The sequence below is a fragment of the Varanus komodoensis genome, unplaced genomic scaffold, assembly GCF_004798865.1.
Source record: "Varanus komodoensis strain SLA01 unplaced genomic scaffold, ASM479886v1 scaffold16, whole genome shotgun sequence".
NCBI classification, from domain to species: Eukaryota; Metazoa; Chordata; class Lepidosauria; order Squamata; family Varanidae; genus Varanus; species Varanus komodoensis.
This window is the reverse complement of record NW_025335468.1, coordinates 13978141-13995575: the sequence shown is the minus strand read 5'-3', so window position 1 is coordinate 13995575 and position 17435 is coordinate 13978141. Positions and strand designations below refer to the sequence as shown.

At 43.3% G+C, this 17435-nt stretch overlaps 1 protein-coding gene across 1 annotated transcript in view; it reads left to right on the top strand.

Annotated features, from left to right (window-relative positions):
- Positions 1-13105, top strand: part of LMO1 (LIM domain only 1) — a 42879-nt gene extending 29774 nt beyond the window's left edge. Inside the window, exon 4 of the mRNA XM_044425910.1 lies at positions 13000-13105. Coding sequence (XP_044281845.1) covers positions 13000-13105 — 106 coding nt within the window. The remainder of the gene's footprint in view (positions 1-12999) is intronic.
- Positions 13106-17435: the final 4330 nt, after the last annotated feature.

Here is a 17435-nt window from a genome sequence, read left to right as displayed (position 1 = left end):
TTCTCTGGTCTGTTCATGGTACGGCTAAAAGGCAGATGATACAAGGCAAAGCTTGTGAATGAAAGAGCACAAAAAAGGATTCAGACGCACCTTGCATCATCATCACCTCTCTCCACTTTTACTGTGCTGTCATTGATCTGTTGTGCGTCAATATCAGGAAAATGCTTGCTTAAGGCTTAATTTGTAGGTGGAAAACAGAAGCCTGGAACTTTTACACAAGATGATACTTAGAATTCTGTTCCCTTCACAGGATGACAGATTAGAGCAAATTATAGCCGTATTGCGGGAAAGACACACAATACACACAAACATGAAACCTAGAGTCCTGCTATGTTAAAATTCCAGGGGAAAATACCCTGCTTATGAATTTGCCCCAGTGACGTAGAGCCAAACCAATTCTCTCACATTTCCAGAAAAGGTTTGCACTTCAGAATCCCTGCAATAATTCTGAGGGAATTCTGTAATTGTGAAGCAGTTGTTCACATACACACCCCTTCGTGATACTGATTGTGGTTTGTCATGCAAATGATATACTGAAGCTGGAGTTCACTCTTCTTCAACCCGGAGAGGATTTCTTGTCTAGGCCCACTCAGGCCTTCTAAAACGGTGTTTAGTGAATATTGCCAAACATACACTCTCCTTCCTTACGTATTTACCAAACACAGCTTTAGAACCCCTGAATAGGACTTTGGTAGCATTAAGAATCTGACATCCAAAAGGGCCTGCCAATTTACTGAAACATCCATTCAAACTGAACACTACTTCCGCATCTCTGAAAAACAGAATAGAATGGCTCCTATAGAATCTGTCGGGGAAGCAGAATCTGACAATACCCTATAGTCAAAATTCAGTCATACATAATACTCAGGATCAAGCTACATGTTTTAAATAAGGAAGAAGGTCATGGTGTCATCAACACCAAGTGTGGTTTTCATATGTTTAATTGTGTTGAGATTTGGGAACCAGCAATCCTACGATGTTCAGTGGAATGATGTGTGAATAGAGATGCGTGAGATGGTGCCTCAGGTATTAAACAGTGTAGGGAGAAAAGGAAATGCAGTTGATTTGTGCTTCCTGTACCCTATACTCCTCACAATGGGAGATGTACGCTTGAACGTCATACATTTTGATGAAGTGTAATGAACAGGGAATCTGCACTACCTGCACTTCCTGTTCTCCACCTGCTTCTGACCACTCAGTCGACCTTCCACTAGAAGGCTACCTGCTCTCTTTCCACCTGGGCCAGCCATGTAGGTGGCAGATGGGTCCTCTGCAATGCTCACAGCAAGCATGAGCTGCAATTTGCTATGCCACTGCTCACCTACACTAAGGAAGTTATCGGGCAGATTAGAACTGTGATCGATATACAAATAAAATGAGCAAGCCAGATCCATTTGTACTTGGGGCAAATTATTCAGCCTGCTTCACACATGGATTGCCTGAAGGGCTCTCTGTGCTGTTAATGGGAAGTAGGGCTGCACGGCCGGCCCCATGCATCCCCAACCCTCGTGAGTCCTGAGCCTCTGCACAAGCAGGTGCCCATGGCGGGTTTTGCCAGTCCAGATCTCCATGTCAGTGCAGAGAGTGTGCCAGCAGCACAGTTCCCCTCCAGGAATTTGGAGTTGCCCTTCTGCAGTCAGTGCCTGGAGGGTGCTAACCTGCTGGCCAGAATGCAGTTAAATCAGTGGCCGTGGGCCATAAGGAGCATCGTGACCACGAAGACGCTGCACACCCAAAGCCCCGTATCTGTACAACTGTGCAGTCTCCCCTTTGTGCAGCTCAGCATGCAGGTAAGCATGGTCAGGAACTTGGCAAGAGCCCACACACCAGCAGGGCCCATTGAAAACTGATCCCCAGTGTGGCTCCACCTCTCTGCCATCACATCCTGCCTCTCACACCATCCTGGGGACGTAGCGGCGAGGAGGAGGCGGAGCCGATGCCTCTGCTATCTGCTCACTGGGTCTGCCTAGCCAGGATGTGAGGGGCAGCCATGATGGGAAAGAGGCCGAGGAGTAATCGCTGTTGGCGACCATGGCAATGAGAAGAGAGGGCAAGGGATCCATGACAGGGCAAGGATGTCTTTGAGGGTGTCTCACCAAGAGTCCTTGGAAAACTGATTCCTCTGGAATAAGTCAGCTCTTTGGTGAATTAGTGCGGTTTTCTCTGACTGGAACCCACCGAGACCAAGGGTTTGGCCAAGACCATGCTGACATGGTGGATCCCTGTATTGACGGGCCAGTTTCAAACACAGAGTCGACATTATTTGTTTAGAGTAGGGCTGCCTTTCTGTTAAAAAGAAAGGCAGGTACAATAAATCAAGTTGTCCAATTTGATGGGTGATTCCGCTGAGGTTATAGTGACATCTAGTGGGTTTGGATGGATATCCCAATGTTTGTGGCGACCTTTGTTCGAAAAGACCACTGCTTCTTGTAGCGTTTTATTGATTCCCCCAACTTGAAATGTGCTTGTGGTACCTCTTTCAGTCTCAGGTGAAACAAGATCTCTGGTATTTTGGGATATTTTGATGATGTGTAGGTGAAACATTTCCTGTCTTCACCTGGCATTGGTTCCTCTGTGCATGTCTGGCCATACAACCAGGACATCCCCCCATTTTCCAGACAAGAACTGCATAATAGCTCACCCATCACTGCAGGTTCAGACAGGATTATAAACCTGTATTTATATAATGGTTTTGTATCCTTCCCTTCCTCCAAGGATCACAGGGCAGCATATTTTCTATTCAAAACAGTCTTCGGATATTTTTCAGGCAGAGAAAAAACTGAGTTTTTTTCTTCCCCAAATTCACATGAGATTCAGCAGAGATTCAAATGCAGCTCTCCTCAAGTCAAGTCCTTGCAGTGTATCAGTAGTACTAGATGGATAAAGGACCATTTATGGGGAATGTGCTTTTGAAATTTAGGGAAGGAAGGAGGCTGCATCTGTATATAAAACTTTTGCATCCTCTTATAAAGTTTTGATGACCACATAATATTGACATTCCTTGTATCAAAGGAGGTTGCAAACCAAATCAGTTACTCCCTTGTTTGGACTAAATAAGTCATTGCCTTTAGGCTCTGAAATCCATTCTCCCTGCTTATAAAGTATTAAAAAGTAATGGCATTGTGTTTTGCTTGTGTCCTACAATATGTCAGAAGACAATGTCCTCTTTCCCCATTCCACATACAAAAGGCGACTAGGATCTTTCTTCATCACAGTGTCAGGGCAACATCCATCTTGTCCCAGGCACTGTTCTGTTCTCTGAAGCATCAAGAGCTTGGGACAGTTGCATCAGAGCTGGAACAGATTAGTTTAAACCTCTAGCATCTACACCTTTTTCATATTTGCTCTAAAGTAGGCGCAGGCTTCCATCCAGGTCTTTAGAAAACCAGAGGTCTTGCACATACCCTAAAGGGAAAAAAATCTCATTGTTGCTCAGCACAGATATAAGATTTCTTTTGGCCTTCACACTACCTAATAGTGCAGCCAACACTTTTTCAGAAGGATATGTGATCAAAAGTTAAATTCTTTTTAGATACTTGTCTATACTCTTAGCAAACGTTTAAAACAACAGCAACAGCATGCACACTTGCAAAATTACTTCAGCACTCTCATGCCATTGATTATCTTCCACGGTGCACTTTTCAGTGTTACTGTCAGTGTTAACTTGACTTCTAAAATGTTTCTTGGCAACAACTCTGTCACAATTTGTTACAGGAGAGTTGAATTTGGTTTTTGTGTGGAGTTGTTGTTTGTCTTCTTTTAAATGTTTGACTTAATTTCAAGAATTATAGGCAGCATTTAAAAGAATCTTAAACTGAATTATACTGCTTCTTTAAAAAAAAAAAGTGTCATGTTATTCATTTAAGCATATGGACTTGAATCTGAAGTGCCTGTGAGTGGAACCCCACTCACAAGATGTTCCCACTGGTCAGAAAATCTCCTCTCCATATTATGCTGTAGTTGCTTCCTGCACTTACAAACCTGTGCACAGGTGAGGAGAAAGAATGAAGCAGTAAACTGTTGAGTTCTGTAGCGATTCTCCATGTGTAGTAGATCGTTTTATGGTAGTCTGATAAGCAAGAGCCAGTTTCCCTGATCCATGATAAGTATACTTTCTGAGTATAAATCTAAGAGCTAGCATCCAAAGAGCTACGCAAGGTGTGTCCAAGGGATACACCTCACCCCTGTTTTAACAACAGACCACCACACTTGGGAGTTCTTGGAAATGTCTTAAAGTTTGCATGGGTGCGGTGGGGTTCAGTGATTTACAGAAATGAAGTATACTTCGTTCAAGTAGAACTGCTTAACTCTCCATATTCTAGGCATGGTTGACAGCCAGTGTTGGGTGGTGGACTGGGACTTGGGAGACCTAGGTTCGAGTCCCCACTTAGCCACCTTGGGTCAGTCACTGACTCTCAGCCTAAGCTGCATCACAGGGTTGATATGAGGACAAATCTTACGAGGGGAAGGTTCTCTAAGCTGCCTTGGGTTCCTTAGAATAAAATGGGACATGTATTTGTCTCTGTGTGTGTGCACATATTCTAGGCATATGCCTAAAAATCTTAATGTAAATGTTTGGATTGTACAAGTAAAACACATCAGGGAGATATAGCTCCCTCTTGAGTGTGGATTTGGTGGCAAACCCAGGTTTGATGCCTATAATGTGTGAAATGGCTTGAGGTGCCTATTTTGACCCCATTTTGAAACTCTAGCCTCCGAGCTTCTAAAATGTCACTTCTAAAACATAAAATATTTCTTTTTAATGTTTTGCAAGGTCTTCCAACCCTGCTACTCTAAACCTCAGCTGATTTGGCAAGAGGCAGCTGTCAAGTATGCAGCATTTGTGCCGGTGGCAAGACTTTAATCTTCATTTTGCATTACTACTCCTTCAGTTTTTGCCTTTTCAGTTTAAGGCAGAAATAAGTAGCGAGTCAGCAGCTGTCTAGTTTTCAGTCAGCAAGGGAAACCTTTCCAGTTCAGCAAAACACTTTGAGGGGCCTTGACTTTCTGGACAAATTTCAAGGTGCAGATTTTAACTAGAGTGATACTGTTTTGTATCAGGTTTGCTCCATTTAGCTGAACATTTGACCCATTCCAGTCTGATTTTAAGCCTGGTCTAGAGACTGAATCAGGCTTAGTTGCCTGATTTAGCTGGGCAGGGTGGGTGGAAGGTGTACTACCCTGCTGTCCTCACTGGATCTTTCCATGACTTTTGATACCACTGACCATGGCATCCTCCTGCTGCCCCCATGAGATTAGAGTGAAGTACCATCTGGGGAGAGGGAAGGAGTGGGATACCATGGGCCCACTGATATTCAACATTTCTATTAATTATTTGGATGAGGAGGACAAGGAATACTTATTAGTTTTGCAGATGACACAAAACTGGGTGGGATAGCTAATATCCTGGAAGACTGAAACAATTCAAAGTGATCTTGTTAGGTTGGAGCAAAGGGATGAAAGCAACAGAATGAAATTTTAAAGGAAGGTATGCTGAATTCTGTGCTTAGGAAAAAGAAACCAAATGCATAATAAAATGGGGGATGCTTGGCTAAAAATGTTACAAGTAAGAAGGATCTTGGAATAGTTGTAGCTCACTAGCTAAATGTAAGTCAACTATGCGATTTGGCTGCAAAAACAATAAATGTTCTTTTGAGATGCATTTTAAAAAGTCCCACTTCCAAATCATGTGAAGTACTAGTTCTCTCTATTCAGCACTGGCTAGGCCTTATCTTAAGTAATGCCTCAAAGTTCTGGGCAACACATTTTAAGAAACATGCAGATAAACTGAAAGGTTCCGAGGAGGAAGGCAAAGATGGTGAGGGGACTAAAATCAAAGCTGTGTTGGGAGAGTATGAAATAACTGGGTATGTTTAGTCCTGAGAAGAGAAGACTGAGGGAAGTACTTGAAAGGTTGTCACACAAAGGAAGGCAGGATCTCTCCTTGAGTGCAGGAGAAAGAATAGCATGCTCAAGTTATAGGAAGCCAGGTTCTGGGTGAACTTCAGGAAGAACGTCCTGACTGTTCAAGCAATGTGATAATGCAACCAATTATTTAGGAAGGTTATGGGCTCTCCCACACTGGAGGCATTCAAGATGCAGCTGGACAGCAGTCTGAGAGGGACTAGAGTCCTGCTCTGAACAAGGGGTTGGACCCAATGGCCTTCTTGGCCCCTTCCAACTCTACCGTTTTATGATTCTATGAACCCTCAACTACAAAGCCGAAGCATGAATGCAATTTCCTTTTTGTCCAGTCCCATTCTTTTCAAGTAATGTCTCAGTGATGTCAGCATAGCCAATCGTGCAGGATTATGGCTAGTGGTGAGCAACTATGAAGCTGCTCGGCAAAACATCTGGAGAGCCACAACTTGCCCAACCGTGCTCTAGAGGAATGAACCCATGGGCCATCAACAAAGGACGAGGCATGCTGGACCATTGCGCCTAGATGCCTATCTAGGCCAGCGTTCTGTATACACAATGGCCAATCAGTTGCCTAAGGCCAGACATGAATGATGAGTGCAATAGCATCACCTGGCTCATGTTCCCCAGCAATTGGCATTCCTTCATTCAGTCATTTATTCATTACATTTCCATACCAACCAATATCCAAAGCTCTTTGGGCAGTTCACCGCATGCTAAAGCATAATAATAAGCCATTAATTTTAAAAAAATGAAAATAGTATGGGCACCAAAAGAAATAAAAATGTTGGCACCAGACAGATCTTGCTCAGGAGAGCATTCCCAAATTGGAGGGCCACCATCAAGAAGGCCATCTCCCTTTTTTCAGTCTTCCGAACCTCCCTTAGATGTTGATCAGGGATGTTCATGGTACAAGAAGTGCTTCATCAGGAAGGGATCTACGCTAGGGTACGTTGCATTTATGAGAAGGGGCTTTCACAGGATTTATGCAAAACACATTGCCACTGTTGGGGCACACACCATTAAATACAGCACAGTTTACACTGGGTTGAAATGTGATCTTGTCTACTTCTTGCAAGAGAAATTGGAGGGAGGAAAAAGGATACCCTGCAGGGAACTAGCCCTTCAAGTCTTTTTTTCAAAATCCATTATTCAGAAGTTTGCTGTTGAGAAGGATGGAGTTTTTTTTAAAGAGTAATTCACAGCTCCTTACAAAAGTCAAAATGGATCCCCCTTTTCTACCATACTGACTTCTGCAAAAGTGCCACTAGAAGCAGTGTGAGTTGCTTCTGAATAAACACAAATTAGACATTTTCAGCTAATTGAAAGCAATGTGAGAGATCTGTGCTATTCACAGATTTACACCTTTGCACATGTGCATTTTCTTTTCCGAAAAAGCCAGATAGCACACTTTTCCATTGCCACATCACTCCCACCCAGAGCCCACCACCCTGCAGAAGCTACTGCTTCTCTGCCCTAAACAGTACCACAAATTTATCACACATGTATATACTACACGATTTTCTTTTTTTAAACTGGCCAGAAAAATATCTGAGCTGTAACAGCAGAAATGGCATGAGGAGATTGGTTTGGGTTGTGTGTCATGTTTTATTTTCGGCACCAGGTGAAGACATACCTTTTAAAGAAATTCTTTAATATCTAAGCCCATCTTTGAATGTTGATGGACCTTCATTAGTTTTATTATATTGTACTATTTTTATGTTTTATTATTTTAATATTTTGACTGTTGTATGCTGTTTTATTGTGTGAGCCACCTAGGGAGGTCATTCTGGCACCATGGAAGGTACCATGGAAATATGGGAAGGAAGGAAGGAAGGAAGGAAGGAAGGAAGGAAGGAAGGAAGGAAGGAAGGTGACACACTATTGAGTCAGGCACTACAATTCTAGTGCATATCCTCCCCAGTATTTTAGCTCCAAGCCGTGTTAGTCTTTATAGGCCAAACCCAGCACTTTGAAGTATATTGGAAATGTACAGGCAGCCAATGCAATATAGCCAGAATGAGTGTCAGATGTTCAGAACTTCTGGTCCCTGCTCCCAGTCTGGCCCCATAGATAACCCTGCAGGAACGTGACTTGGAGGTCACCACAGGACAGGCTACTGAAGCCAGGTTTTTCCCAGGCAGACAGTGGCGTTCAGAGGCATACTGCCTTTGATACAAGAGGTAGCATGTAGTGAACAATCTGGACAAGTAGCTGTTGGTAGCCTCTGAAAGACTTATGAATTAGGTGGACCAATTCAGGGAGGACCATGGATTTGTCTAATCTCCTTTTAAGGCTATCAAAGTTGGTGGCCATCCCGAAGTTTTGTAGTAGCATAGTTCATGGTATAATTATGTATATGGAGGACTTTCTTATGTCTTTCCTCAGACTCCCATCATTCAGTTTTGCTGGACTGAATAGGCCCAAGTTCCAGCATCCCAACCTACTTTCTCCACACCATGCTTCATTTCAGACATCACCTCCCCTCAGCCTTTAGTCACCGTTTTCCTAAACTACATTGCTCCAAAGTTGTAACTTCTCCTCTTAGGGATGTTGTTCCACTTCCTTGACCATTTTGGTCACATGTTATTGCATCCTTTCCAACTCTACAATATCCTTTTTGAGGTGTAGTGATCAGAATCATGCTAGGGAAATCAAAGGCTGAAGAAGGAAAGGAAGACCAAAGAAGAGATGGATTGGCTCCACAAAGGAAGCCAAAGCCTTGAATTTAGAACAGGGATGTCATGAGTAGAACATTCTGGAGGGTTTTCATTCATAGGGTTGCCATAAGTAGGAGGCAACTTGATATTAACAGCAACAAGAAGAAGTGATCAGAACTGTGCACAATGTTCCAACTGTATCAAGGAGGTTTTATTTTGGATTGTTTTTCTAATGACCCCCATAAGAAAATTTGCCTTTTTCACAGCAGCTGCACCCTGAGTTGATATCTTCATCAAGCTTTCCGCTGCTAACCAAGATTTAATTCCTAATCTGCTGCCAGCATCTCAGACCCCCTCAATCTATATGAGAATTGAGAAATTTTGCCCCATTATGTAACACTTTGCACGGGATTACATTTGGCATTTTAATGCTCATACATCCGATTCAAAGAGATCCTTTTGGAGCTTTGCAATGGCCCATTTTGTTTAAACCACCCTAAATAATTTGGTATCATCAGCATACCTAACTGTTCTACACTAATTCCAGATAATGTATGGAAAAGTTTTTAAAAAACACTGACTTCAGTGCAGCTTCTTAGGTGGGCTCTACTATTTGCATCTCTTCTGTTGTAAGAACCTCTATGGGTCAGCATTACTCTTTCTGGAGATGAATGTTCACATAAGAAATAACCATTCCTCCACTTCCACTGGTTCTTCTTTAATTGGGCAACTGAGAAGCAGCTTCCTATCAAGTACACTCGTATAGGAATTTGGGCTAAGATACACAGTCCATGACATTTTATGAACCCTGTTAGAAACCACATAGTTCTTACTTTCTCTTGTACAGCAGGAATATTCTAGCCCTCAACAAGCTTTCCAAGATGGAAATAAGGTGCATTTGTTTGAGAGTATGCGGGGATCTTCCTTAAGTCTGCAAGCTACTGAAACTAAGCACAATTTCCAAAACTCAAAAAACAAGACTGTCTCAAAGTACGAGCACGTTTGTTGCTGCCAACAAACACATTGTCCTGCAATGGATGTGGCTGGTTCCTTGCGCCCTGTGAAGAAATGCGTTACTTCTCCAGCAAAGTGTGAAGGCTGACCCTTCGATTCCATCCATGTATTCAGTATACATGAAGTATTGTTCTTGCACAGTTAGGGTTATTTTGTCGGGGAACTACGGGCCCCTGTCCCTGCCACCACACACCCCATTGCAAAAACATTTCTTTGTCCTTGATACAGAACAGGAAGTGTGAGGTATCTGTTGACTTCTCTAACCTTGCCCTTCAGATAATGATATTTGGAACATTTTTAATATAAATATTCTGATAAAATTAGATAAATAGCACAAGCCTTGATTCGAACAGAACAATTTGCATTGTATATAGAAAACCTCATACTTCCACCAAAGGCTAACAGAGTCCTAAGAAAAGGTCTATGTATTCTTCGGTATTGCAGGCAAGGAGGCAAGGAATAGGCTTCATAGTCTATAAAATGAGGTAAATACTGTGAGTCACCTCAGGGCTACAGAAATAAGGGCAGTGTGAGGTGGGCAAGATCTGTGAAATTTTATCTCTGTGGAAGCCTAGTTTGAAAGAAAATGTGTGGCAGAAGGACGTATATTTTTTTTAAATGAACATGCGTATTTTGATGTCCCTTAGGGAAGTGTAAACTTGGACTGTAATGTCATGTTAAGCTTGGGACTTGTAGTTCAAAGATAGATGTTGCAAAGGGTATTCAGGTGACGCTGTATGCTCCATCAGAATGGTCCTGGACATTCATGTGAATGTTGTGGCATTGGAAAAAAACGGTGAGCCTGAGAAATCGGGGTTCCCGGTCACATGGGGTGCATGCATATTCCCCCTCCCCCACTTTCAGTTGTAATAGCAGGCATGCAGATATGGGAGATGAGGTGTCCCAGGTGAGAGGAGGGGACAAGCAACATATCTGCTGATGGGGCAGCAGGCATGAACCTTGTCCCCACCCTAGTATCTTTACCTAGGGGAGCCGGGCATAAAAGGCTACAATTCTAAGCAGTCATTCACCAAAATGAACGCTTGGAAATGGGAGGAAGTAAAGAAAGCAACCGAGACAAGGTGCTTATTATGTTTGTGCAGTATTCAATGAATATAAAATACGAAACTGTCTCTATACGTAAGAATTTACATACATTAATGTTTTAGAAGGGAAAGAGGCCATGAGGGAAGATGGTTTTGTGTAAGATCTCTTTCCACACCTAAGGTAGGACCACAGGACTTTTAAAGCAGATGTGGACAGAAAGTAGACCTCCGGGTGTTTGGGACTTCAGATTTTGGCTTTCTGGACCACTAGCCATATGGGCAAGGGCCTCAGGAAGTTGTGGTCCAAACCATCTGAAGACACTTTCTGCCTACCCCCGTAAACTATTGGTCCTGACAATTGCATGGCTTTGTCAGTTGAACAATATCATGGAGATTCATTTTATTTCAGCACCAGCAGGGGCTTGTAGACTTAAGGTGGACTCACAACAATTTGTTTTTACCTATTGTGAGGTCTCGCCATGGCCCATGAGTCTGGATGGCTGACTATCCAAACAGGGGCCTGAAAATAGAGAGGATGGCAAGGGTGGGGACAAGAATGAGCTTCACAGAGGATTCCCGGGGAAACTTCTGCCCTACCTGACTGTGAAGACTCCTCTTTAGAAAATGTTCCAGGACTAGATATCCCTGTCTGGCCTCCATGGGGAGGAAGGAGATGAGGCTTCCTTGCCAGAGCCAGCGCCTGAAGAATGGGGCCTTAGTGCCTTGAAGCACCAGAAGTTTCCTCAGAGAAAACAGAGTTGGGTACATCAGATCTGACTGCAGGAGTACACGGGCCCTCAGCTGTTGTTCTACACCATGGCTGGACCAGTGTCCTGGCGTGTTGTGCTTGGGTGCCCTGCATCCAGCCAGAGTCTACCTTGGCAGTCCTCGGTGAGCTGTCCATGGCCTGCTACCTGCAGGACACCTGCCAAGCAGAGCCAGTCCCTACCTACAGATCTCAGCCCAGAGTTTAGCAGATTACTGGGATGCATCAGAACGGACCAGTTTATGATCACATTAAGAGAATTAAGTCATGCGGTATATATAGTCACTTTTCTGCTGGGAAAAGACATGCTTATTTTCCCATGGCACAATTGTTGTGTGATACTTCAACAGGTGGCATTCATCCTGGGCTGAGTAAAATGAGCAGGGAAGAGAATTTCTGTACCATGGATACTTTGCACATTGCATTTTTAACCAACGGTGTTTATTTTTATTTGTACTATTGTGGTTTTAACTGATTTAGGGCACAGTCCATCAGCAGCCTGCCTTCATCTATGCATGGAACAAGGCACAGTGATGGCAGCTGTCACTGAGCCTTACCACACTATTTTATTTAGAGAGCCATTTTCACCTGGAGAGGCATCAGTGTAAATCCCTAGCCCCAATCTGCTCCCCAAACTGCCACCTGGTGTGCCCCCTTTTTGGTCCCTCTGAGGCCCAGTTCTTTTCATGTACTGGCTCCACAAGAGACAGGAGGAGTCTCAGCTCTGAGACTGCGAGGTCTCTAAGTCAGGACTCCAAAGAACCCTCTGGCCTCCCAGAAGAAGTCAGTGGCCATAGGATTTCACCCTTGTTTATTTTCAGTTGTGCATTTATTTCTGTAAGTTGCTTTTTGCAGTGGGAAGCTGCGCAACTCTTCTTCCTCCAGGCTGTTACCAATTAAGGCTACTTTCTGATTTTAGACCATTCCCTTGTTTTATTGGCATGTGCATTAATCGTTTCATTTCAGCTTTTTAAAAAAATTGTTGCATTTTACTGTGCTTGTGGCTGTATTGTAAATCATCTTGAGCACTCATGGAGTAGGTAGGTGATTCAGATGTATGATTTCAAATAAATAAATGAATAGAACTAGTGGAAGAAACCTGATCATTGAGGCCTGAGAGTCCCGGGCTGAATTTGACCTTTCTGATTATCAGGTTTGTGACTGAAGAAGTATATCTGCTCTTCCTAGACACCCACCTCATTCTGTAGTGGTAAAAAATATAACTCTGAACTAAAGAGCAGGCAATTTCCTTCCATTTCAAATTTGCCACTCGATCCAGACCACCTCATTGGGCCCTAAAGCTATGGCCATTCCTGGTTATGGTACTGCATAGATTTCTGAATGATCAATTGAGAAAAGTAATTGACTTGATGCAGCTCCGAAAAGGTATTTTGAATCTGTCCTTGGGCAAAACAAGTTTAGATGAGCAAAAGGCACATCACACAAATGCCTTTTTTTTTCTTAAACTTAATGGGAAATAAACATACTAAGTAGAAATGATGTATTATTCAGCTATTCACAATCCAGTCAAAGCAACCGAAAAACCCTGAAGTTCTTATGCAAATGATTTAATTTATTTATTTTTGCCTTTTAGATTTTGCGTGGGGGACAAGTTTTTCCTGAAGAACAACATGATCTTGTGTCAGATGGACTATGAGGAGGGGCAGCTGAACGGAAGCTTTGAGCCCCAAGTTCAATAACAAACCCTGCTTTGCTGGAACACTGTGGGATGGACGTTCAGCCGCACAAGCAGCGAAGGGCGTCTGTCAGCTTGCCTGCAATATTTTTTTAATTCTTGGTCCACAGAGGACTACATTCATTGTAGTATTCCCGCCCCACAACACAAAGCAGTTACAATTTTAGATGTACAGTTGTGCCTGCTTAGCTGAGCACTGCATTGCCTGTATGTTCGTGAGTTTTTTTGGGGATCCAGGGGAGGGCTCTGTACAGTCTGTTTTTCTGTATATAAATTGGAACATTTATTTTATGAGAAATGTAATGCAATTTTATTACAGGTGTGAATTAAAAATTATGAATGTTTCCTGGTCATCTTAAGCTGTTGTTTATTCAGGAGGTGTTCACAAAGGAAGAAACAGTATCGTTCAACCTACACATCTAGATCAGTGTGATGAAAAACAGATCCCTGGTTACTTACGGAAGATTGACCTCAGGGTGATATATGGCAGATTGGCAAGATTTCTGACTCCCAATTGTTGAACAATAAAATGTAAGCCACCACCCAAATTCACTCTCTTACATTATACATTTCAAGCAAAGAAAAATCTGGGGTAACCAAGAGAACAGTTTGGTATGGTGAGATTGTTCCGTTTTGGTATTTAGAACAAATTTCTGGTCTCAGAATTCTTTAAGTCTGGGTCTTTTGCATCTGGATGCAGTTGGGGGTCTTGGGCTTGTAGTCAAAAACAAAATACATCCCACAAGTGTCATGTCCCTCGTCCCTGATGTAGATGTTATCTGATGTGTAAGAAACTTCTGAGAAGCAGCTCCTGCGTCTCTGCAGGCAGCCTGTGAATCAGGCCTAAGAAAGAAGAAATAGGAAGAAAGCTCAGCCTTGTCTTCTAACGTACGATTTTTGTTTAGTTTTGCATTAGGCTAGAAAAAACTGGACAAGACACAAGGAGAACAACACACAGTCCTGGGGTGCTTCCAAGCACACGATTCTGCTTCTGAACAAGCCACGTGCTCCCTACATGCCTTGTTTTCTTGAGCGATCATGGTGAGGCGCTGCTGCTGCCACTGCGGCAAATTCAGTATCGGTGGCAAGGACACGAAGCGCAGGCACTCTCTGCGCATTAGCACTTGCCACTGATGGCCTGGTTTGGTCCTTCATTCTCCTATTTCAGGGGTGGGCAATTTGTGGCCCGCCAGATGTTTTGGCCAATAACCCCCCTCATCACTGACTGTGCTGGCTAGGCCCAATGGAAGTTGAAGTCCAAAACATCTGGAGGACTGGCAAACATCTGCTACAGCATCGAAAGAGCTTGACCCTATGCATGAATATTTCCGTGGAAGTAATGTTAGGCACGTCTCCCCAGATGAATGGGAATGCAGCCTTTGCTAACCCCAGCGTTTATTCTTTTCAGTGACATACATCCACCATCATTCAAGCAGCCTGGGTACTAGGATTGTCAAAGAGCAAAGAAACAGAGTTTTTATTTTAGGCTGATGGTTATGCAAACTGGTGTTTTATTTATTTATTATATTTATATACTGCCCAATAGCTGAAGCTCTTTGGGTATAAGTAGTTATACTTATCATGTATTTCCTAGATTTATGATTAGCTGCTTGTATTCGGAAGGTTTTATTCCTGCAGACAAAATGGGACCAGGAAAGTAATCAAAGTGCTGTAAGTAATTAATCCCATAATCATCATGGTTTCCTTTAGTTTGCATTCTGCCATGATAATGCATGGCTCATTTCAAACATGTTGCAGGGCAGTGAAAAAGCCTCTGTTTGATTGTGGAAAAAGCTTATTCCCTGACTCTCCATGCAGATGTTTTAATGAGGTGGTATTCTGTGCACACGTGAGTCTATAAATTTCAAATTCATGTGTGCAGCAATCCTGCTGGGGAACAGAGAGGCAAAGGACAGAAGACAAGAGGAATGTCCCGTGCCCTGTCGGCCCATTTCCCACCATGGTGTTTGCAAGCGTTCTTGAGATAGGTTGAAATCCAAAACACCTAGAGAGCATCATGTTGAAGAATGTGTGGCTTTCTCCGCTTTAATTTTACCTTTTCTGGCTGTGTGTGTGTGTTCCCCTGTTTGCTCCCAATGGGAGCGAAATAAAGTACTTGACCTTTGTGGCTGGTGTAGATTCGTCTGGCGGGGTGTTGGAAGGAGGAGATTTAGGTCCTCTTCCTCTCCCAGGCTTATTTTTGTTCTCTACGATCTCAGAGAAACACCTGCTGGAGCTTTTTCTCTGAGCATGTAGACCTCCTACTTTGCCCTCGGAAAGGGCACCTCGAAACATTCCACGGCCCCTGGGAGATCTTCCCACAGAGAAAAGGTTTGTGCCTATCATCTCTTCTCTTCCTGCCCTCTCCACTTGTGACTCGGAGAAAAAACAGGTGAATCGGCTGCCATGTGAACCAGGTATCTACATCAAACGTGATACCTGTGTAAGGAAAGGAAGTGCACCTGCTCTTCCTCCTTGAGAAAACTAACTAGCTGTGGTCAGAACAGGGATAACCACTTGCAAACCACCGTGAGTTTTCTCCTCAATGACGGGGAGATCCAAGGCCAAGTCCATGCCAGGGGCCCACCAGACTTAGATGTGTGAAGTGTAAGCCACAGGGTAATAGGTGCACTTTCCCTTGGCAATCCATATTATAGTGCCTCGTCCATCCCCTCTGCCCCCAGCCCCAGTCCCATGACGAACTTCATCTGGAAACAAGGAAGATCTGGAGTGCCAGGAAGAGCAAGGAAGTTATGCTTCAGAGCCAGAGCACAAAGCCTTGGTGACCCAGGCATCTCGTTTGCTTGTACCATTTTTGTACCACCTGGACTCCCGTGCAAATACTGTTTGCATTCCGTTGTTCTTCTCCCATTACATGCAGAACTATCCATTGGTAGTGTGACCCTGTGGCAGGGTTGCTGAGCCATGCATGTGCCTGATATTTATAACTTGCAAACGGAAAGAAAAGTCCTTTTAAAAAGAAAGGGAGGATCAATAAATTAATTAATAGCCCCCTTTCTCAAAGGCCGTAACAAGGCATCCAGAATTTCACATGCAACGGGGCACAAGAATTGTACAGCGGCATGTTCATAAATATACATGTGTGTGCTGACTACAGCCCTCCTGCTGTGACCCACATTCTTAGGTGCAAAAGAATTACTCTTTTTTGAAAAAATAAAACAGCAAAAAGCAAAATCCAGAATAAAAATGCAATCATGAATTTTGTGTGAACACTGCAAATTTGCTTAATAGAAACAAGTGTTGAAGCCTGGGCCTGCCGTAGACATAGAATAATCTCCACCGCTCTGAAGAACAGAAAGCAAAAAAAACCCTTTTGATGATGCTGTACTCATCACTCAGCATAAATATTCATTCCCAGAATCAGAGCAGGATAAATGGCATTCACTATTACCAGATAGCCTTTTTACTGCTAAAGATAACCACCTCTTAATCAGTTTAGCGACCACCAGCATTCACTGTGGCATTTAAGATTTCAAATCAGAACCTGCATTCAGAACAAGTTAATCCCTGCCCCTAGTGCTTGAACCTTAATGAATCTTACTTTTGAGTCAATTTATAGATGCTGCTAGACGCAGAAAAAAAGAAAGAAGGAAAAAAGTCTGCTGCTAAACTTCTGAGGGCTGATTCATAGGGTCAGCTACTGTTAGAAGAAAAACACGGGGGTGGGGGGTGGGGGGAAGGGGGGAGGGATGAAGCGAGAGAGAGGTAGAACTTGTACACTTCTCTACTAAAATGCAGGAGGGGGGAATGGAAAAGATCAGCTCTTGCAACTGAGTCACAACACATTGAAAGATGTTTTTAAAAACTCACAAAGCAGAACAGGAAGGAGATTTATCAGGGTTAGGTATCGGAAAACTGAGATTGCTCTGGTCAACAGGAAATGGGTTGGATCCTAAAATCCCATGAGTGGAGTTGGGCTCATAGAAAGGTGACCGCCTGCAAAGCAACATTATACTGTTAGTTCATCTAGATTGGTATTACCTACATCAACTTTCCCCAACTGGAGTCCTCTAGATGTTGTAGTCTCCAACTCCTATCAACCCCAGCCAGCATGGCCAGTGGTCAGACATGTTGGGATTTGTAGTAGACAACCAGCTGGCATTCATTCACAGTGGTTCTCCAGGATTTCAGATAGGGCTCTTTTCCGTTTGGATACTATGGATTTAATTGAACGTGGAAACTTCTGTATGCAAAACGCACCCTTCTCTACACCTGTGCTACAGCTTATCCACTTACTGGGATCTTCACCAATTCCCCATCCACTTCTTCGGCTCCCTGGGCATCCTGAAAATCCATTCTGGATTAATTATACC